Source organism: Pocillopora verrucosa, chromosome 12 (genome assembly GCF_036669915.1).
Source record: "Pocillopora verrucosa isolate sample1 chromosome 12, ASM3666991v2, whole genome shotgun sequence".
NCBI classification, from domain to species: Eukaryota; Metazoa; Cnidaria; class Anthozoa; order Scleractinia; family Pocilloporidae; genus Pocillopora; species Pocillopora verrucosa.
Window position 1 is genome coordinate 13,304,488 of NC_089323.1, and position 22,558 is coordinate 13,327,045.

The 22,558-nt window shown below is 36.2% G+C and overlaps 3 protein-coding genes and 1 pseudogene across 3 annotated transcripts; 2 read left to right on the forward strand and 2 right to left on the reverse strand.

Annotated features, from left to right (window-relative positions):
- Positions 1-1,365: 1,365 nt before the first annotated feature.
- Positions 1,366-4,638, reverse strand: LOC136277476 (uncharacterized). The gene is made up of 2 exons (XM_066159651.1): positions 4,511-4,638; positions 1,366-2,740 (listed from the first exon to the last, which is right to left on the reverse strand). The coding sequence occupies exons 1-2, from the start codon at positions 4,606-4,608 to the stop codon at positions 1,426-1,428; spliced, it is 1,413 nt and encodes a 470-aa protein (XP_066015748.1). The 5' UTR covers positions 4,609-4,638; the 3' UTR covers positions 1,366-1,425.
- Positions 4,639-7,881: 3,243 nt separating this feature from the next.
- Positions 7,882-9,422, forward strand: LOC131784259 (micronuclear linker histone polyprotein-like; annotated as a pseudogene).
- A 709-nt stretch (positions 9,423-10,131) lies between these two features.
- LOC131784266 (large ribosomal subunit protein mL55-like) lies at positions 10,132-11,946 on the reverse strand. The gene is made up of 3 exons (XM_059101064.2): positions 11,882-11,946; positions 11,643-11,759; positions 10,132-11,192 (listed from the first exon to the last, which is right to left on the reverse strand). Exons 1-3 carry the CDS (start codon positions 11,896-11,898, stop codon positions 10,910-10,912), a joined length of 417 nt encoding a protein of 138 aa, XP_058957047.2. The 5' UTR covers positions 11,899-11,946; the 3' UTR covers positions 10,132-10,909.
- A 554-nt stretch (positions 11,947-12,500) lies between these two features.
- On the forward strand, positions 12,501-22,405 carry LOC131784261 (cystinosin). Its single transcript, XM_059101058.2, has 11 exons — positions 12,501-12,675; positions 13,992-14,073; positions 14,571-14,649; positions 15,759-15,874; positions 15,994-16,093; positions 16,375-16,400; positions 17,181-17,280; positions 18,097-18,216; positions 18,772-18,942; positions 19,880-19,997; positions 21,433-22,405. The coding sequence occupies exons 1-11, from the start codon at positions 12,618-12,620 to the stop codon at positions 21,630-21,632; spliced, it is 1,170 nt and encodes a 389-aa protein (XP_058957041.2). The 5' UTR covers positions 12,501-12,617; the 3' UTR covers positions 21,633-22,405.
- The last annotated feature ends 153 nt before the right edge of the window (positions 22,406-22,558 follow it).

Consider the following 22,558-nt stretch of genomic DNA (forward strand, 5'->3'; position numbering starts at 1 on the left):
CAACGTGCAATACATTCAAAGTAAATCGCCTTCAAGATAAATTAAACTGGTAGCAGTTCAAAAACCTATTCCCAACCTGAAAAGATGATAATTTTAGGTGAAATGTACTCAGAAATGAAAATGTTAGATGAAAATCACAGAGCGATCGGATTTCAAAGTAGACGTACACAGATGTCAGGTTCACCAAATAACGACGCGCTAACCGAAAACTACAACTACAAAGCCGGGCAAAAATGATAAACAAATATTTCGAAAAAAAAGCTAAAAAATACTAGAAATGCTACCTAGAAGCGAAAATAGTCAGAATTCCGTGCTTATGGGGAACTGCGCATTCGATTCACTATGGTTGAATCGATGGCTGCTACACTTCACCGCAATAAAATTACATTGCGTTGTATTGAAAATTCTGATAGTTGTAAGATTTGAATCAAAATATTCTGTTGCCCAATACTGCAAAGACATATCAACAATCCAAAAATAATATTACCTAGCCAAAGAATGGTCTGAAACTGCGAAGCCCCTGTTTAGTCAACAAATTCAGTTTTCACTTTCCAGCCTTGATTCGTAACGCGTTTGAGTATCGTAGAACTGTTCACTCGAAAGTTATTTTGTCGCTTTCCGTTGCTTTCTAAATCGGGTATCCTTTCGTTAATTTGCTTTTCGTTTAGAGCTCTCAAAGATCCATCTCAATCGGGATGGAACGGAAAAAAGACATCATAAAAATCTTCAAACCATGAAGCATTTGTTTGATGACGTCATACGCGTGCTCAATAGGATTACGACGCACGCACGCGTAATTAAATTTATTAGCCGTGTCGTAATATTCCTTGCTATGAGAACTTGTTCAATCTATATATTGGAAATTGTGGTATTTTTTTTCTGCGAACTAAGTTTACGTGCAGGTGATATTCGTGTTGGCGATCGGTACTCGGTGAAAGCAAGATGTGATTCAAAATCGTCTTTGGTTCAAATGCATTCAAGATCACTTCGCCATCTCGTGCCGAGAGATATTAGAGTGGTTTAGCAAGAGGACGGGAACGTCATTTCAGAACGGCGCGCGCAGTAAAAATGCCGAGAAAAAACTGGGTCGAGAACGCCGTCGCGTTGTGTTGAAAAGTGACTTAGCAGTCGTTTCAACGAACCGTCTACGTTATATTTGTTCTTGAATATCCTAACCTTGGCTCTTTAGGATAATTATCAGCTTTGAACTACCGGTTTTATAGACCACTTGAAGGACAACGAAATTATTTTCTTTGAGAGTGTAACAAGCACAAACCGAGGATAGTTTACTACAAGTGAGTTGTTAATATGAATCCACATGGGTGATTAAACTTTAAAATTATTCCATTCCAGTTAAGTCTCGAGTCTGCAGATTCATCTATCAAATTTTGAAGCCCACTAAGTGTGATTTTTATCGCTGTCATTTCATTTCGTGCTTCTGGATTTCAGCATTTTCGTGACCGTGGAAATCATAGATGTGTTTACAAGCTTTAACGAACCTGCGCTTTCAGAATAAATGAACGTGCCTGTCTTTGATGCAGCCATGTTGCTAATAGTCACGTTTAACTTTGTTCGAAAAAATGAGCAATCAACTAAATATATTCTACCAGTTCCATACGCACAGTACACGTGTCCAGCCCGTTGAATGCCAAAATTGTTACGGAAGATACATCTTCGGAATGTTGTGAAACCATTACTGATGTATACAGCTCCAACTGCCACTCCAAAGTTGTCTTCAAAATTGGTATCCTCAAACAATATGCGACTGTTATTGGTCCATGAAGGATGTACTTCCTGACTAATATGTGAATTCATGCAGCCCAAACGCTGCGGTTTATCTGGGCTAAACAAGACAGCAATTGCGCCAGTTATTTTCTGGTAAAAATATCCTGATTCTTTGTTGATCCATTGACGTCCATAGGCACTGATGCAATTACGAAAGTGTGAGCGCCTTATTGTCACATTTTTCTCCCCTTCGAACAGAAGAGAGAAATAACTGGGTGGTCTATAATGGAATACATTATTTTCAAGTTCTATGACTGCCTTTGTAGACGTAATGTTTTCAAGTGGTGGAATGTTAAGGAAAATTGCATAGTTCTTCTTTTTTTGGAACACTTCTACTGTATGGTTACTACTGATAAAGCGAGTGTTCCTGATGAATAATTTGACTGATGTTGGATCATAAAAAGTGAGTATCGTGTCGTAAATATTATCAACAAAAGTGCAGTTTTCAATGAGGACATCAATCGGAAATGAGCAGTTTTTCGGTTTTGAAGATTGTATGTGCAGGCCGATTTTAAACGACATTAGCGTGACGTTCACCATCTTGATGCGGTATTTGGGACTTATCAATAGGGCTTTCTTTTTTTTTATATTGCTGACTATCAAGCTGTCTGAAATCATTGCCATGCCGGCATTACCATTCCCGGCTAGTATTTGGACAAAGATTCCTTGCCTTGCTTTTATAGCAGTGTCCTCAAAAATGCATCTTGAAATTGTCACATTGGTTTTACCCTGCGTGGTAATCACGCGCAGAGCACCAGCCACAGTGATTTTCATCTTCCTTTTAAACGTGGACCGCTCTATGACGACATTTCCATTTTTAAGAAAAACTTCAACAGCCTCACATTTGTGTTTGTACCCATTCCACTGGTCAATGGTTACATTTTTAAGGCGGAGGAATAAATTGTGTGGGCATGACGGATTATTTCCAACAAATATGGTGCATCCTTTATTTGCTCTGCAGTAAGAAAAAGTAACGTTTGTGAGCTCAATTTTCAAGAAACCTTTGGGACTGTTGGCAAAAAGCGATCCTCCAATGTCTGCTTTATTTTTACGAAAGAGGGAGTTTGTAATTCTCAAAGATGCGTTTATATTAGTCATGAGCGATAGGCTTGAACAAGACCGAATTTGATAGAGGAAGAAAACACAAAATTGCAAATAGAGGGAAAACAACCTATTTTTTTCTTCACACTTCACAAATTGTGAAACTTTTGCGAGATTTCACTGAAGCAAATTGAAGAAAATCATAGGGAAAGACATATTGTCATTGGCGAGCGCCTCCCTTCCTGGAGCCTTAACTTAATAACGAATATCATTTTGTTAATATTCACTACGGCAAATAATAGCCTGCACCTTGCTAGTCACCTTTTGATGACCTTTAGTGACCTTGAAAAACCAAAAGATCAAAATTTTCTAGAAAAACATGACACTAGCGCGCGCGCCAAAATCGAGCAAAAACCCCATGGAGCCTCCTAAAGCGAGATATTCCTGTAGCAGAAAACTGATTACTTTTCCCAGAGAGAGGGGTTTTACCGTTTTGCTTACGTTGTAAGCAAGTTAAAGCTTTTTCCTACAGCCATTTTTATTTTCAGTTGCTTTTTGTTATAAATCAGAACCAATCTAGGAAGACATGAGGCAGTTACCCTTTTCTTCTTGTACCAAACACGCTATACAGGATTTGCTCCTTAAGGGTTTTCATTTTCTTAGAACAATAACAATATTAATTTAATAATCTCCAGGGATCACATAATTATGTTAACTACATATTAAATTAGGTCTCTTTACACACGGACAAACTGGTTCCTTCAATAGATGTCTTCGCTTTGTCTCTTTTTCCAATTCTCTTCCGGATAAACTCTCTTTTGGAGCAGAGCCAGCACCCGTCTCCTATGGCTTTAGTTAAGTTTTGATTCCTGAGCGTAGAATTATTCCAAATTGAATTTCTCGTTTGTTATCGATTTTTCTTTGAAATATTTGCTCCTAGATCTCTATTTATCCCCTCCTACCCCCTCAAAAAAACCAACATTGCAAATTCTGAGTCGCATCAGGAGATTAATTTATCTAAAGACTATTTTCAGGTTATTTCAATGATATATTCGTGTTTTTTTATATTAATCCAGGCTAAATTTTGGAGTTTGAAAATTCACTTTGGATTTTCGGTAAGTGCCGGAGTTATAAATAGGAATAGGATAATGAACAAATAATTATTAATAATAAATTTATATTATTTATTATTTATTATTAATATTTATTATTAATAAAGCCATAGATATCTTAGAACATTAAAATTCAACTTAGCACCAAGATGAATTTCGTTTTCTATGGCCGTTTGATATAATCGAAAGACTGAAAAATTTAAATAACTATGTAGACGATATTTCAGCTGTTGAAGGTAATTAACCTGCAAACAGTATATGATATTAGGCCTCGGTAGTTCGAAGGGTGAATAACGCCATCTTCTGGATAACTATCTGTCCGGTGGACCGCGCACTACGTTTTTGTTAACACTTATCCGCTGACGGGATAGCGATTTATCCGTTGGATATCGTTATGCGCCCTTAGAGCAACTCGACACAGAATAACAGAGGCACCCATCTTTGCTTAAGAATCGATGTGCATGATACCTTATCACGTTATTTTTCTTCATTTCACGTCATTGATTTCGGAAGTAAACCTGCTGTCTAAAAAAACCACAACGTAAAATAGATTCTAGAGAGTTTTATGTTACCTGAACTTGTGCTCGAGAAAGCCAAAATTATTAGAGCCGTTATGACAGTTTCTTGGAAGGCCATAACAAATCTCTGCGAAGGCAAAAGACTCAAGCATGCATCCCTCCTCCTTCCCTCAGCGTTTTGTAATTTAAAGTGGATCGATCAAATGGTTAACAAAAAACTGAAAGATGGTCTGAAAGCGAAAAGCAATCAAATTCAATCTGCATTTTAGACTAATCATCGGACGTATATAGTTTCCAATAACAATTCTCAACAATCCTTCGCTGGGTCACTGATGGGTATCAATGAGGTCGGCAAGGTGGCCTTGCGCGCGAGCTCTCCTAAAAGACCCTTTACATCGTTAATTATGAAAATTACAATTTCCTCGATTGTGATTGGTTTGAAAAACTCCTTTTTTCCACTAATTCGCTTACCAAGTTGTTAACAGACAGTTTACATCGGACAGTTCAATAAGCCAATCACATTCAAAGTTGTAGCTTAGATCAACCAATCACATTCAAAGTTGTAGTTTAAATCAACCAAACATGCAAATTTTCCCTTTCTTTCATAACTTAGTCATTCTTCTTCTCTCGGAAATTGCAATTTTTATAATTAATTGGTAATGAGACTTCGTGTTGTCCAATTCAGTCTGTAATCATACTCATGATGAACAAATCGGACTCCCACTACGCAACGTCCGATTTGGTTATCACTCGTTTGATTACAAACCGAATTGGATTTCACTTACTCCTATTAGCATTAATTAAATCGTGATTTTTTCGCCACAATTCCATTTTTTGTTTTAATTTTATACCCCCATCCCCTACAAAAAAAGCCCTCCCCATATTGATACCAAACCATTCTTTATGTGCGCTCAGACGAGTAGATATTTTTTACGCCGAGAGGCGTTTTGGTTTTCGTTGTTAATGGTCATGAGATATAACGTGTAAATGGTGGGCTCCTTGGAACTATTGCAAATTCTTTTGGACATTGAACATTTAACACCGTATAAAATATAACCCAAGTTCGCACAATGGTAATACAGAACTCTCGATATGCTCATACATGGCTGTTTACGTGAATCTCCAGACGCAAACGCTACTTGCAGATCGACTGAACACTTCTAGCGAAGTCACTTGACCTGATTACCAACAACTTCAAATTTCTTACCATCATTCTAAATATTGTGGAAAAAATAGGTAGAACAGGATATTATGTCAACTTCGAAATATGTAAATCTGTTTCGCTTTCCAACCAACTGGTTAGATTTTGTATGGCTATCAATTTTAACAATAGATTTTCATTTTCTTTAATTATCAAGTACAGAGTCGAAACCTTATTTAGCCCTCATAATTAAGTCTGTTATTAAATCAGTCGACACTCGGGTTGTCCAGTCCAGAGCTCCATACCGTGGTGTACTGAGGATTAAGTAAAATGTCGTTAACTTTTAATCAAGACAGACATCATCTTAATACAAGTAGTTGCTTCAGTAGGACCGTTTCTTCACTCCAGAAAACGTTTTAGGCCATGAGCAAGGCCCGCGAGGGGGTGAAAAGTCTCTTAGCGGCTTGCACTGATGATGAGCCAGCTCCCTCGTAGATTTCTCTCTGGCTCGGTTTGCTTAATGCCTTAACAACCGAACATCAGGATGCATATTTTCTATACTGTTCTCTATACATCTCCTAAAGTGCTTGCAAGGAAAATTAGCATAACGATATAGAGCTTCTGTAATTAAAGATTATTCTCGTGACTTCAGTGTTTGATTTATGGGTGATTTTATAAGTAGAAATTATATGCCAGTCACTCTTAGGGGTTAAACAGTTAATGCCTTTTCTTTACCCGCGGGCGAGAGAACAGTCGTGCCACAGAACTAATGGAGGTATAGACGACGTCGTTATTGTCTGAGATTTACATTGAAAGGCTCACTCGTGTCAAAAATTGACTAGTAGAGCAAACTCTCGCATAATCACGCGATTTTAATGAATTTGTTTTGAGGAAAGTTACCCGATTTTTCGCTAGTAGATGGGTTTACTGACAAGAACAGAAAAAAAGCACTCAAACAAACAAGAATAAGATATGTTCATCATTACATATTCAGTTTGTTACAAAACAATTCTTAAGTACATCATTAACACATCACAAAGTACCCGCCACTAAGACCACTAATTCTTCATCAGCAAACACAAAGGAACCATTCAATGCTGCAGAACGGTGTGTTATTTAACTAAGCTTAACAAAGGGCAATAAACTTTTACCTGACACAATAAAATTTACACTTGGGAAAACCTGTCGCTAGCATCACTATTTGTTGACAAATGGGCCCAGATGTTTATTTTTTTCCTTCGGGACTCTGAAATTTTCTCACAGACTTTATGCCCAAAAGGAAAGGTTTTAAGCCTTCAAAGGTATTTTTAGCTCTCCACGAACAGATAAAATTTGTGCAAGGTGTCACTAAATGCGCTAGCTTTTTAAAGTAGCTTAAAACCTTTTGCCGACTGCAACACATTAAAAAAGCTGTTGTCAAGGATATTATTCACAAGTTGAAAACGGTATGTAACAGGAATTCTGACCTCTTGAAGTACAGTCTGTTATTGTAGTTTTAAAGTAACGAATATATTGAAATTTCTCTCTAAACGTCATAACTAACCCGAAAGTTCTTAAATTATTATATAATCACGATTTTAGTAAAAACCCTATTTTAAAATATATGCTCGTGTTTGAGTCAGCGAAGGCCTTTCCCGGTTAGGAATGGAAACTTGCTCCGGTATTTGACCTAGTTTATTCCTCGTGTTTCACGACATGATAAGTTATAATTGAAAAAGTATGGTTATGAGAGAGCTGATAATACAATTAATAGTGGAAAAGGGTTTTCATAGAGTTTAAATTGGTCTTAATGTAGTATTTGACAAAATCCCGACGAATATGTTTACACGAGTATGATTAAACACTAGTATGATTACAGACAGAATTGGAAGACTCAAAATCCTATCAATTATTCAAATCTATGAAGAGATTTGAAAAACAAAATAGTCATCAATTATACGTGTCCTACTACACAGTCCATTTACGAGCATGTCGTGCACACTGTCCTAAAAATGCTCAAATCAGGCTGCTGATAAACCAATCACAGTCAGGAATTTTGTCACAGTTTTGATTATGATGCAAGTATTTTGGCAAGTGCACTTGTGAAGAGACTGTTGCTCGCTATCTATAGAATTTCTTAACGAAGCTAAGCTAGGGCTTCAAAAGACTTGTAAGACATTTTGACCTAATCATTTTCATAAGTAAGGAAAATTATTTACGCAAAGGATATTTCTAATGTTTCTTTTTTTCATTATTCAGACATTTTTTCATACAGTCTCGGTAAACGTTATTTTCACATGTGCTCATGGCACTTTCAACGACAACCCCGATACGATCACGTGCAGTTTCACGCCGCGATCACGTGTTAAACCTTCTTCCACCGCTGACTGTGGTGAATAGAGAGGAAGCTACCGCGCATGATCGTTTGTTCTCAGATGATCCACCTCCAAGGAAATACGCAGCAAATTTTCCAAGTAAAGTTCTTCGACACCTTGGGGCATGGACATTTTATTCTGCTCCAACAAAAGGAGAATTAGCTCTACTTGACAAAAGTATGTATGATTTGGACAAGAACAAGGAAAAACTGGACAGAACAGACGGTGAGGAAAAAATTGGGAATAAGAATACTGAGAAACATTCCCACTACACCAACGATATCAAAAGTGGACCGGAAGTGAGAGGGAGTGAGACTTTAGGGGAGAGGAGAGAAAAGGTAATGAAGCAAACAATGAAAGACGCAAAAGAAAAACAAAAACAGAAAAGCAAGATAAAAGAGGAAAAAAATTCATCTGTCTCTACACAGTCAACAAATAAAATTTCTAGTGTGCCAAACTCCACGGAGAAAACCGTACAAGCAGCTGCAGCAAATAGAGTCAATAAGGTTGAAGATGATAAGAGCACAATCAAGAAAAAGTCACGTAAAATTCCAGTGCACAGAAAACAACAAACAACCGCCAATACCAACGGCAAATTACTCGAATCACATGTCAAAAATGAGATTAATTTGAAAAAGTTACGCGGGAAAGTGCTTGGAGGCGCAGACACTGGTACCGAAGCAAATGTTGATGCGCTTTCAGTGGAAGGGCATCATATGTCTGTACCAGTACACAACGACCAACAAGTTAAAGAGGGGACTGGAAATATTGAGAAAGCTGGAAACCTTGGAGGATCTATGAAGCAAAAAAGAACTGAGGGGAAACAAAGTAAATTCAAAAAGAGAATTAGTAGTTTAAACTGGAGTTCAGATATCAGAAAGAGTGAAAACGTTGATTCTGAGGTAAAGCAGCAGAAGAAAGTGAAGAGATCTGTCATTAAAATCCCGTTGCAGGAAAATGACAGCTCAGAGGAGGGAGAAAACAACAACAGAACAATCACACCATTAACAGATGATGTGAAGCTAAACAACAAAGCTGATTCTCTCCCAGACTTTGAAGAACAACTTCAGAATTTGCCGAAAGCGGAAGTGACGTCTGAGAAGCAGTCATAAAATGAAGCATTGCGTGTCAAGCAGGTCACGTTAACCTTTCAACTCCCATGACAGACAGAATTTTTCCTTACAATATCAATTCAATACCAACAAGAAAAGTGATGAGAATAAAGAAAAATATCAATTTGGGGATAATTAGTTGATCCAATACTAAATTCTCTGAACTAACATTATAAGAATTGTGTGGTTAACAGTAAGGAGAATTACAAATTGGATCTGGGAGTTAAAGGGTAAAATGGACTTAGTGGGAAAACACTAAAAAATAAGAGTAAAGGACAAAGTCACGAACTGGCCATAAAAGGGAGAGAAAAAATGGTAAAGAGTGAAATCAGGTTGAACATGCAAATGAGTTGAATTAAGGAAATTTGTCCCAATATTTTGAAATAATTTGAGGATGAAAATCATTAAATTTCAATGAGCAAGTTAATAATAAAGTTAAAGTCTTCACTTGAGTCAAGTTGTCCTGGAAGCCAGAGTTTATCCTGGTTTTCATAGCATAAAGCAACTGGGAGTATTCACTGCGCTCCCTGTGTGGGATGCCAGTCCATTGCGAGGCTACCCCCCAGTATTTCATCAGGCTTCCATGATAATTTGCCAGTACTCATTAATACTCCTCAGTGAAGAGAGGCACTGTGAAAACAAAGTGTTTTTGCATGAAAGAATGACCCAGTTAGGTCTTGTACCCAAACCTCCTGACCTGGCATCTAGCTCACTAAGCAGTGGACCACTGAGTCTCCTAAGTTAATTACAAAAGTTACTAATTAACCCTTTAACCCGAAAGAGTGACTAGCAATCTAGCATTTCTCCTCAGAATATCACCACTGAACCACACATTAATGTCATGAGAATAAAGGAAGTGATCACCAACTAAAGAAACTCTTGATTCATAGACAAATTCTCCTTAACAACATCCTAGTAAATGCACAGTGAACAGTATGGAGAATATGAAAACCCAGTCCCTGTTAAAGATCAAAGGGTTAAGCTTGCATTTGATTGATGAAGTAACTGGCATGAGTTTGGCAGATCAACCAGAGGGCAAAGTGAACCAAACTTTTAATGTAACCCTGGATAAGTTTCATCACTTTATTGAAAAAAATTATTTGTTACACATAAGTTAAGGTGACACACATGGTTGAGAAGTCAAATAAAATGGATAAATCTTTGTCCATGCTCATATTGACCTTTACATATACCTCAAACACTTGGAGTGGTTACCTGAGTGCCTGCTGAGTGAGCTGTACAACTTTGTAATTAAGTATTATTGATTGAGTTGATAACATAAACTGGCCACCGTTTGGAGTTTCAAAGCTGATGTTCCAAGGGTTAACCCTTTGTCATTTTCTCTGACGAAGAGCTTATGCTCAAAAGATCTGCTTTGAAACTTTTTACTGTGGATCATTTACTTCATCAACTCAGTTGATAATACTAAATTACTCTGTTTTACTCTCTCACCATAGCAGCACTACAGTTCTTTACAAACTTACCCCCTTTGTACAACTTTGTGTTAACTTTGAATTTTTTCCAGAAGAGGGGACAAACTAAGTGACAAGTCCTGGCAGATATAATGAACAATAGGTAGCAGCTACAACTTTCCTTTTCAATTTTCCCTTATGAAACTCTGCCCATGTAACATTTTTTTCATCTCAGATAAGTCACACATATTCAGCTTGTTTTGAATTCATACAGAATTTAGGGCAAGCAACACAGAGCTGAAGATCACTTTCATATTCACAGAGCTGTTCTTTGCAGAGACCTTTCATAACAATTTGTCACTTAGTGTGTGTATACCATTACAGTATGCCAGTCCTGGTGTCTTTTGAGCAATGATAGAGTTACTTTGTGACTTTCAAGATTTCTTCTTCATTAAATTAGCCCATGATCTCTGATCATGATCACCATCCTCATCCTCAAGTTCATATATTGTCTTTGGCTTTTCAGGTTTTAATCGCCTCATTCTTGCTCTCCTCTCTTCCTCTGTCATTTCAGCTGGGTTAATTGGCTGTTTAATTAATTTCAATGGCTTTTCATATCTAATGAAGAAAGATGAACCATCTGGTTGGACCAGCCTGACCTTGTACTTGCGAGAATACACCTTTTTTGGAATTCGGCTAATTGTTGCACTACAGATACTGGAAGAGAAAAAATCAAATCATTGTTTCTACTAATACTTTTCTGATAAATACAGAGTTTAACATGCATGTTAAATTTTCATTCAGCCGATAATTTTTTCGGGGTTTAGCCAGAAACTCAGTTGTCATCTGAAGATATCTCTAAGAAATAAACATAGGAACAACTTGATTTTTAGCAACATTCACCTACTTCAAAACTTACAGCAGATTTCAAATACATGCAAAATTACATATGGCTTGGAGAAGAGAGTGAGAGAAATAGAATGACTTGGGCAATGATAAAATACCATGATAACGTTCGATTTCTATCGAGTATCGAAAAAAACGATTAGATACGTCCCAATTTCAGGAACTGAGCTTTATGTATACGCGACGCATAAATCTCTCATGAGCTCTTTCGTGCCTCCCTACTATTGCGCCCAGGACAAAAAATCTCCAACGAAAGCTTACCTGACTTGTCTTCTCGCAGAAATCAATAAGTTTAGTTTGCTTAACGATGTCGATGACGGTGATGTGGATGAGACATCTTGGAACAAACATTTCCTTAGTAACCGACAAAATTTTGCTCTGTAATACAAGCAATAATAAATTAAAGTTAGAAGATATCTTTTAGGAAAAAATCAGTCGATTAGAGGTTAAGATCTTGCTCTAAAATCCGAGAACACTGCGAAAGAGTAGATTTCGCCCACCTTAAGAGCGCCGCCATTATGAATTGAGTTGTAGCGCCGCAGAATTGTAGTACAGTGGGCACGTATTGTGACTAGCAGGGCAATTTCGAGCCCATGGATTATTTGACCCTGTCAGCGGTCGCCAAAGTAATGGCACATTTAGGGACCATTATCGCTACAAGGGGCCAAAATGACTCTGGGCTCGAGATTGCATTTTAGTTTCAGATCCCACGGTCGAGCTAGTTACATCGGAGGATCTGGGTATAACTGGTATGAGATTAAATTTGTGGGTTCTCTATAGTTATAGATCATGTAAATTTAAAACAAAGTTAAAACTTGAATTTATTTTCCATTTTAAATTTTGCAAAAAAAAACATTTTGAAATCATCAGAGAATTTAGAGAAGAGAGAATTTTCCCAGAAGGTCATTATCAGAAGTGAAACAAATATTCCTAAAGAAACATCTTAGCATGCATTAAATCCTAACTTTGAGCTGAGGTCTAAGGCTGTTAACCTTGAAACTTCTTTTTCCCTTCCCCCTCCCCCCCACCTTTTTTGTTGTTGTTATTGTGGAAAAGCCGCTGTACAATTGTACACTATTATGATCGGCGCGTGATCCGGCGCGTGACATTCACGCGCTCTTAACGACAATTTAATAAGAAAATGAGTCTGCATCTTCCGTCAGAGAGATAACAGAAACCATCCTACCTACATAGATGGTAGCTTCCGAGAGTCTTTGAAAGAGATCGATTCACAGAATGTGTAAAGCGTGGCTTATCTCGTGCTTTATTGTCGTGCAAGTACTAAGTACTGAAGGTGAGATGAGAAACTGGCTCTGCTGTTTACATTTAATTTCTGGTGACCTGAGGGATAATTTTACATGAACAGTAGTTCTGATCAACCTTTCGTGTACATGTTTATAAGGAAAATGTTATCAAATTTTGTTGCTTGGAATTTCAATGTATTCTTAAACCAACCATTAACTGTGGTGTGATTTTCAACTTCCTTGTCGATGGGTTCATGAAGTACAATTCCCTTATAGCAAGAGGTTGATTCTAACTTACGAGTGCTGATAACAAAGATAAATTTGTGCATGCAGGCTTCTTCTGCCTAAATTCCAAAACAAAAAGAAATTAACGCGCACTTTTTTAAGCAGTCTCCTAAGCAATGCAATTCAACAAGACCTTTACGGAAAAAGTGACGAGAAATTGCAGTTTCGAAATACAGAAATAATTTCCATATATCTCCAATTATGTCACCGGTAGATGTGATGAAGGCATGCCCTTGTCACTTGCAGAACTTAACATCTTTCACTTTAATCACCGGTGGCAAAACACCCAAATGTTCTTATCCCGAAGTCCATCACAGGACAAAAACGTACATGTAACAAAATTGTGCATTGACTCTCTAATCCTAGCATTATGTCTCGCGAGATGTTTGCTGGTAAACTATCTAAACCATCCTGAAAAAAAAAGGGGAAAAAAATAATTTTTTGTTCTTTTTTTTCTGGGGGGGGGGGGGTCTAACTGGCAAATCGATCTACTCTAGACAATTTGTTCACAGACATTTAATACCTCTTAAATGCAAGACGAGAAAAAAAAATCACTCCTCTCTTGTCCTGTGTCTTGTCAGTGCTGCTTTGTCTTTTAAGCTGAATATACCAATACATGTTACAAAGAAAAGATAACAAACTAAACAGCATTGAAAAAGGAAAACTGGGGTCAGGAGGAGTAGGATATATTAGTTCAGGTTGAAAACAAGGGTAGATTTCCATCAGTTATATATCTCTGTCTACAGTTTTGGTTGTAGCTCAGTTAGCAACCAGTTGTTTGAAAGCCAATTAGCACTAATCCAAGGTTAAAATTTTAATTCAAGTTTTGCTATCTCTTTATTCAAGAGTGTTTTTGGGATAATTTTCTCTAGTCTTTTTAAAATATCCAATCATCAAATCGCAGACTAAAAGAATTAAAATGAATTTTCTTCGAAAACTTTCAGTTATGAAATCAGATTTCACACTAACCCAGTGGGTCATCTTAAGCCAGCTTTGAACAACCTGGTCCTGACATAACAGTCAGGAGTGGCAAAATCATGGGCTGGAATGCTTCATTTACACCTCTATTTTTAATTTGAAGGTATCAAACTGCATCTAAAGTCAAACAAGGACAGAGTTCAAATTAATGAAACTACACATTTTGAGTTTACAGTAACAGAAAGGTAATATTGCTATTGCTTAATACTTCACCTACAGTATTAAACAGTTTCATTGATAATAGTAATATATTTAATTTTATATGTGATATTGATATGTTATGTTATAATAATTGTTATTTACTTCGTCTAAGACTGAAGACTCTTGGCCAGGGCTCAAACCCAGAAGTTTCAGTCTTGAATGTGGTGCTGAGACTGGCCAAGGCTCAAACCTAGAAGTTTTGATCTTGAATATGTCATACCAGCCATTGATCAGGCCACTAAATTAGTCTGTAATTCTAAAAGTAGTATGATTGACTCCCTATGTGTCAAAATGGAGATTCCCGTGATTGGTATTCCTAAGAATCTTCCATGATTCCTCCATCCATTTACCATGTACCTTCTCCTTTTCAAGTGATTGTCAAGGAAGGCATGCAATGCGAATCAAATGTTTACAACTTGTCGAATGGCTTGTTTTCCTCATGGGATGCTTTCAAAACTGTGTTTTCTTCTTTCCTTAACAGTGGTAAAGCATCTTCAAATGTTACCATAGTGGTAATCATAAATAATACCAAGCCAGAAATAATTAAGGTGCCCAAAAAGGTGAGCTTACAATGTAGCTTTTCCAAACACATCACAGACTAACTCTGTTTAACCCTTTCACTGCTAAGATCTCATTAGTAATTCTCCTTACTGTTTGCCATACAATTCATAGGATGTTAGATTTGAGAATTTGGTTTTGGATCAACTAATAATCCTCTCATAGAGCTTTGATCTCATCACTTGTTTGCTTGATATTGTATTGATATTGTAAGGAGAAATTATATCTTGCATGGTCACAGTCCATTTTAAAGTTGCATGCTTAGTTGCCAAGCCTTTGAATAGGAGTGAGGGTAAGGGTGACCTTGTTATGATAAAAATGTTGCCACTTTTCAAAGTTAAATTTAACTTTGTTATCAATTGCTAACTGGATACTGATCTCTAACACAACAAGGTTAACAACAGCCTCACTCTAAATCAAAGGCTTGGCTTCTAAGAACACAACTGTAAAATGGTCTTTTGAAGGATCACTACATGAATATATTATGTGATTGAACAGTGAAAATGACAGAGATCCTAAATTACCTGGCTTAAGTTGCTTACTTTTAAAATAATCTGTTCTAAAAAGTAACATCAGTATTCAAAGTTATGTTCTCTGGCCCAACATTTGGTAATTGTGATGAACATTGCTCCTTGAAAAAACCTGATTGGCTTTATTAGAGCCATTTGAAAACACTAATTGTTGTTTGAGAGATCGCAGCAGAAATGTTGTTGTTAATTTTTGGTAATAGCTAGATGCAACATAATTATACCAAGGAAATTTAACATTTCAAAGTAAATGTAACATATTGGCACTGTTTTGTTTCTTACATTTATTTAATTCTTGATAATATTTCCAAACGGTAAGCTGTCAGTGGCCTGTTGGTTATTTGTTCGCTGACAGGGATTCTCAGAGAGCAGTATTCTTTACAATTACCCAACATTTGAACCATTGATAACAATTTTACAATTGTGAAACATGATTGATATATATATATATATATACCAGGTATCCTGGTGTGGGTTAATTTCTTGCAGATGTCAAGAAATGGAAGGATGGGGGGGAGCTTTATACAGTGAGATTACATGTACACAACTGAATGAGCTAAATTTCATTCCTATTATTTCCAAAGGTTCGTGTGCACTCATTAGACAAAAAGCATTCAGTGGCCATTAAAGGGATTGGAATTGGAAAAGCTACTATTTTATGTCATGTGCAAAATGAGACCGATCCAGACAGCCATTTCAGGTATGTTGACTATCTGCATCAAATAAATGGTGACATTCATTCTTTTTAAATTTCCCTTTGTTCAGATAGATGAACTGTTGAAATTGATTGCATGTTTTGAATTTCTTTCTTGATTTTAGTTTGGACATGAGAGTGGTGCACTCCATGCCTCTGTATATAATCAACCAAGTGATTGGCTGGTTGTATTTTGTGGCATGGTCCATTTCATTTTATCCTCAGGTATTGAAGAGTTTTGAATATTGCAATGTTATATCATGAAGTTATTGGTTAGGACTTGAATTACAGCTTCCTTCTGAATAACTCAGGCGGGTCTCTTAGTTTAAAGAAACCTTTTGAATTTGGAATAAAACTGTTGTTTGAAAGTCTAGATTTCTAAGGTGGATTTTCAACAGCAGAGAATTTCAAGGCTCAGAAAGATACATGTCTCGAAAGTGTAGAACAGAAATACATATGTATGCTCTGGCCAATTATTCCTGAAAGAATTATTGCCTTTTTTGCAGGCTTTTCTCAATTGGAAGAGGAAAAGGTAACTTTTATATATAGCCATATATCCCTTTCACTTCCAAGATCTTGCAAGCAATTCTTTTTATACTGTCTGCCATATATTTCTTCTAGTATTAATTCTGAGGAATTATTGTTGGACCAATAAATATTCCCATAGTTGATATTCTTCTTTCTTCTTTTCACAAATTGTCTGCTTGATAATGAATTGATATTATAAGGAGAAATGATGTCCAAGTCACTGATGGGAATGAAAGGGTTCAAGATAATTATCATGGAGCAATCAAGATCACAGATAAAGAAAACTTTCCCAGTTCCCAGGGAGTAGCATGAAAAGGGCATAACCCCTTTGTGATTCCTCATAAATAGAAAAAAATCAAATCTTCCTTCTACTTTTACAAGTTATCAGAAATGTCTGGTAAGGCAAAAGTGTTGAACTCTCTTTTGGTTATATTTCCAGCTGAGCTTTTTAATTGACTTTTTTAAACCTTTAAACTCCTGTGATTGATGGCTAGACAGAATTTCTCCTTACAACATCAATCCATTATTGAGCTCATAAGGAATGAAAATAAAGAAAAAAATCAATTATGGGACTATTATCTAATACTGAAATTGTATTGCAGAGAGTAAATTTCTAATTGTCTATAGTGAAAGTGAGACTAGGATTAAATTTCTGGAACAAGTTATGAGACAGTGCAGTGTGTGTAACAAGAATTAGGAAGGAATGGCCTGTTTGAGTTGTAGAATCGACTTTGGACAAAAAAAAAAATGTTTGGTAATGTAATCTAATGTTAATTTTTTTCAGTGTGATAGGTCTCAATTTTGACTTCTTGGCCTACAACCTCACAGGATTTGTAGCCTATGGTTTATTTAACATAGGCATGTTTTGGGTGCATGAGGTTCAGGTTAGTACAGAATGGTTTGGTTTGTTTGAATTGGGGGTGGAAGGTTGGATGGAGTAGGTATAGACAAGAAACTATATAACATAAAGATGTCAAAACCTTTTAAAAAACTAGTGTGGGAAACAATCAGTTTCATTGTTGTGGGGAGCAGAATTAAGTATTGAAATCTTGATAATTGTCAGTCACAAAATATCTAACACTATAAGGTAATTAAGGACCTGTTTCTGTGGAAGTGGGGAACCCTATAGGTAGGTGAGGTAACCCACTTCACTAAAATCTTTCAACCCCAGAATTTCCTGCAACCCTGCCCAAGCAGGTTACCCCATCTTGAGATGTTTACATGGCAAATTGTCTCCCTGGCTGACAGAGTTACATAACCCAAAAGACAGAGCAACTCTCCATGGCAGATTACCACACTTATCGTGTAAACGTGTATGAACAAGCTAAAATATTAGACAGGTGGGTTACCCCACCTAGGCATGCACAGGTTACCTCACCTACCTGGGATCCCTTACCTCCACCTGAACAAGCCCTGAAAGTTTGATGTTATTGGTATAAGTAACAACAAGATTGCAAGACAATAGTGCAATTAGTTGTTAACAAGAACAAAAACTTAAGACAAAATGAAATTTTGACAGCCTATGCAAGCTATCTGTGTTACAACTTTGCTCCAGTGTTAAATAAAAAATGAGGAAAGCAGAAGAAATTATCTCAAATTTACTTGGCAGGGATAATAAAAATAGTTGAAATTATAATTTCTCATCCTTGTCCCCCTTAGGAAAGATAATATTTACTCTGTTAAATCTTTCTATTTTTCAGCGTGAATATTTTGCAAAGCACCCTGGAGGAGTTAACCCAGTTCAACCCAATGATGTATTTTTTACTCTCCATGCCATTCTTCTTACTACTATAACAATTTTTCAATGTTTCTGTTACGAGGTAAGTATTTTGAACATTTTTTCTCTATATTTTGTACTCTCTCAGTTTACAACTACAACCATACGTCTGTGATTACAGAGAAACATTTTCAGCAACAAAACTGATTGAAGATATCGTATATTTTAAGTTCACAAAATTGAAGTTGCAATTAGTATCAAACAACGGGCACAGTCCATGATACAGTTGCTTTGACTCTGTAACACCCATGACTGTGACCAAGACAGAATCTCTCCTTAGAATTGATCCATACAGCATCAAGAAGACAAGTGATAAGAAGGAAGAAAAATATCAATAAAGGGATTTTTGTTTGATCCAATACCAAATTCTCCAAATTAATATCATAAGATTTGTATAGCAGACAGTAAGGAGAATTATCTTGTGAGTGGAAAGGGTTAAAGGTCCTTTGCATGTTCATACTGTTCGTGACTTAACCCAAGGAGTGTGACTGGGTGGGGTTCTGATAATTTGTAATATTTTGCTAACAAACTCTTTCTTAATATACATTAACATGATTATATTAACTTTCTTGATATTTGTGTTTTATTTATCTTTCAGCGTGGAAATCAGAAAGTGTCTCTGTTATCTAAGATCCTACTAAGTGGTACATGGCTGTTTGCAGCAGTGGCATTGGTGGTGACAATTTGCCATAAAATTACATGGCTCACTTATCTATATTATTTCTCATATATCAAAATTGGGGTAACTCTCATCAAGTACATTCCACAGGTAAATACAGAATACAAGAAAGATTTAAGCAAATGTGATTTTTCTTTTTTTTTTTTTTTCTTTTTTTGGTATGCCAATATTTCCTTAATTTGCTCATACAAATATAACCATGTCAATATGCTAAGATAAATAGTTCATCTTGGTCCATAAAACTGCCTTAAAAAGATCTCAGCCAAATGATCAAGAGGGCTGAGTTCAAGACCTTACTGGGCCACTGTGTTGTGTTCTTAGGGTAAGACACTGTTCTCACATGCCTTCCCCTCCCCACCCTAGGGTATAAATGGGTACTGGCAAACTGTGGCAATATGAGAGGGGAGGGGTGGTAACCTGCAATACCTGACTAGAATTTCATCCAAGGGTAGCTAGCAGCAACTAACTCTTAGATGCCTTATGTTTGATTTATTGGGGTAAATTTGGGGGGTAAAGTAAGCTTTTAACAAAACTGTAAGTTGTGCTGCTCCAGTTAGGGGTAGATTTTATGGGTGTTGTTAATATAGGTGATTTCTCTCGCAATTTGGTGTTACTTTATTAGCACAAGTAAATTTTTCAAAGACAACAAAATAATCAGCCTGTCTTTAGAAATTTGCAACTGCCTATATATCCCTTACACCAAATTGTAAGAGAAACCATGTCATTTCTTGTTAATAAATGCACATGAAAAAACATCACAGAAAGTCAAGACAGATGAAATTTTGAGCATGTGTCCATGCATGCTATTTGTAATTTGTACTTGTGCATATGCTACAACTTTACACTTGTGTTACATGAAAATTCACTCACTTTCAGCTAATTAGACTCATAATTTTTTCATGTACATCAATCATGAAAATGATTATGAGTCAAAACAAACACCTAGTTATATACTATAGGTATCTTGTACTAGACCTTAGCATTTCTCATGAATGCTACAACCCAAATGTCTACTCTTTCCTAACAGGCATGGATGAACTATAGACGTCAGAGCACTGTTGGATGGAGTATCGGTAACATTCTCCTAGATTTTACTGGAGGATCCTTGAGTATTCTACAGATGTTCCTTTTAGCTTACAATAATGGTAAGTGCATGCATCATGACGTTTCTACCAGTACTTTGCAAGTTGTGGAAATCACTTCTTTTGTGCCCTTCCACCAAAAAATTCCTCGCCCCTTTCTCCTTGCCACCTGTATTAAAATGGGGTAGGAATATATTATATTCCTACTCCATTTTAATACAGTATTTCCTTTCCCTAATATTCCTTCCAAATTCTGCCGGGTAGAACATGGAAAAGACATAGAGTTTGATTTTTATATGATTATATAAAATGTCTAACAATTTAAACATTCTAATTATGATTGCTCCAGTGATTGTATGTATGAGTGTGCTCTGATTGGTGGAGGACTGCTTCATATCCCACTATTATCACTTTGCATGAGGTGATGATAGCAGGGGTGCTAAATTTCAAAATTGCTGCCTTGGCATACACCTCAGGCAAAGTGAATATTGTTGAATAATAGTTGTCATAAATAGTTGAATTACATGTATTTAACAATATTCACTTTGCAAATAATTGTTATACAATGTCTCTAGTTTATTGGAAATTATTTGCACCTTTCAAAAATAGGAAAATCCACAAAGCTTATAAATATATATGTTTGTCACTATAATGCTTGACCAACATCTTTTGCTATTACCACATCCTTGTTGCTCGGTAATATATTTGGTTTTTTTATTCCTTTACACACTAATATCAGTTTGCATATTCTCCACACTATACTCTAATATTTACTAAGGTGTCGACAAGGAGAATTGGTTTAACAATCAAGAGCTTCTTTAGCTGCCTGGTGATTATTTCCTCTATTCTCATGACCTTAATGTCTGATTTAGGGGTGATATTGTAAGGAGAAATTAGATGCTGGTTTAAGTCTTAGGGGTAAAAGGGTTAAGTTCCCCTACAAAAGGATGAAAACAACCTCCTTGAAATGGCAGCAGGGGAGGCTATGTGAAAACAAAGTAAGCAAGGGTAACTATAAACGTCTAAATTCTCCTTACAATATTATCCCTGAATGACACATTTAGGACACAAGAATAAAAGAAATGATCATCAACCAGTGAAGCTCTTCATTGTTTAAACTATTTCTCCCTAGCAAATGTATACAGAACAACATGGAGAAGAAATGCATACTGATGTTAGGGTTACTGCATGTCAAGCTCCATGTGTTACCTTTCATATATACTGCATGTGTTACTTCCCAGAAGTCATTTACAAGTAACTTCTCCCAACAATATCCATGCACTAGCTAGTGAACAGGTAATGAGAATGCTCAAATGTATCAGGTAGAAGTTGTTGTCTTGATCTAACACCAAATTCTCATAAGTTATTTACAAGGAACGTGTTAAACGACTAGAGGGGAGAATTAACAATCAGACCTTGGAAGTTAAATGGTTAACTACCTTCCTTCCTCAAGTCTAAGAAGTGATTTTGATCAAGAAATTTTCATATTATTTTGCAGATGATTGGAAGTCTATATTTGGTGACTTTACCAAGTTTGGTTTGGGAGCCATCTCAATTCTATTTGATGTGTTTTTCATGGTTCAACACTATTGTCTTTATGGGTCAAAGCATCAGAGATATGAAGTAATTGTTGAAAGCAGAGATCCTAAGGAACACAGCGACAAAGCACTGAACTCTTATGGAGCAGTTCATCCATAGCTTATTTGTTATTAGTTTCCAACATGATTGGATAGGTGTTTACTAGGCAGCTCTTTTATTTGCACACTTGATTCTAAAGAAGAATCAGTCTTTATTTTGGTACAGTCTCTGTTCAAGGGACATGAACTATGAACTGAAAAAAGCTTTCACCAGCTACTTTTAATAAAGGGGCATTGTTGTTCAGGAATAATTGTTCATGAGATAATTTCTCAGGGAAGTTGGCTAACATTCATAAGCCTCTTTGGTAAAGTCTTACATATAATGAAATTCATTTCAATTTGTATTCTTATGACATATCATTCAATCTCATATGTCAGTCAAAAAGTGAATACAAAAATAAAGAAAAATATGTATGCATGCATTACTATTTAAATAAACGAGGAGGATAATTTCTTACAACATTTCTCCTCAAGGGATGTCATGCAGTGATCATATGTGTTTTATTTATGTCCAAAATATTTTTCAGCTTAGAAATAATTTATTAAGAGCTCAATAAGAAAAATGTTAAAGCAATGACATGGATTATTACAGTTCTAATTATTTTTTAACTAACAGCGTTTAACTTTCAATTATCAGTTGAGAAGATATATATATAATACTTTAACTCCAAACAGTTCTTGATCACATTTCCATGCTTCTCAAATGTTTGCTAAGTTTGAGTGCATCCATGTAATCAAATGCAGATTATGGTGTTTAATATATTGTGACATTTTAATCGAAACTATAAAATCAAAATGGAATGTGGGAATAAAAAGGGATTCTTTTTAAATGAATATTCAAGAAGAAAATCTTTTCTGTGTTAGTTTAGCTAGTCAGTTCTGAGCAATGGCAGGCATCTGAAGGTTAATTAACTCCTATGGCCAAACAGCTCTTCACAGTCAGTGCCTTTCCCTGGTTTCTGTGGCTCTAAGCAATAAGGAATGCAC

What these genes read in the sequence shown, in the direction of transcription:
- LOC136277476 (XM_066159651.1), bottom strand. Translation starts at nt 4,608, where the DNA reads ATGCTTGAGTCTTTTGCCTTCGCAGAGATTTGTTATGGCCTTCCAAGA. An exon ending in TTTCTCGAGCACAAGTTCAG is followed by an intron (nt 2,741 to 4,510) that starts GTAACATAAAAC and finishes TTCTTACTGCAG; the next exon opens with AGCAAATAAAGGATGCACCA.
- LOC131784266 (XM_059101064.2), bottom strand. An exon ending in TCTGCGAGAAGACAAGTCAG is followed by an intron (nt 11,193 to 11,642) that starts GTAAGCTTTCGT and finishes TTTCTCTTCCAG; the next exon opens with TATCTGTAGTGCAACAATTA.
- LOC131784261 (XM_059101058.2), top strand. Translation starts at nt 12,618, where the DNA reads ATGTGTAAAGCGTGGCTTATCTCGTGCTTTATTGTCGTGCAAGTACTA. An exon ending in CCATTTCATTTTATCCTCAG is followed by an intron (nt 16,094 to 16,374) that starts GTATTGAAGAGT and finishes CCTTTTTTGCAG; the next exon opens with GCTTTTCTCAATTGGAAGAG. An exon ending in CCTTTTAGCTTACAATAATG is followed by an intron (nt 19,998 to 21,432) that starts GTAAGTGCATGC and finishes ATTATTTTGCAG; the next exon opens with ATGATTGGAAGTCTATATTT.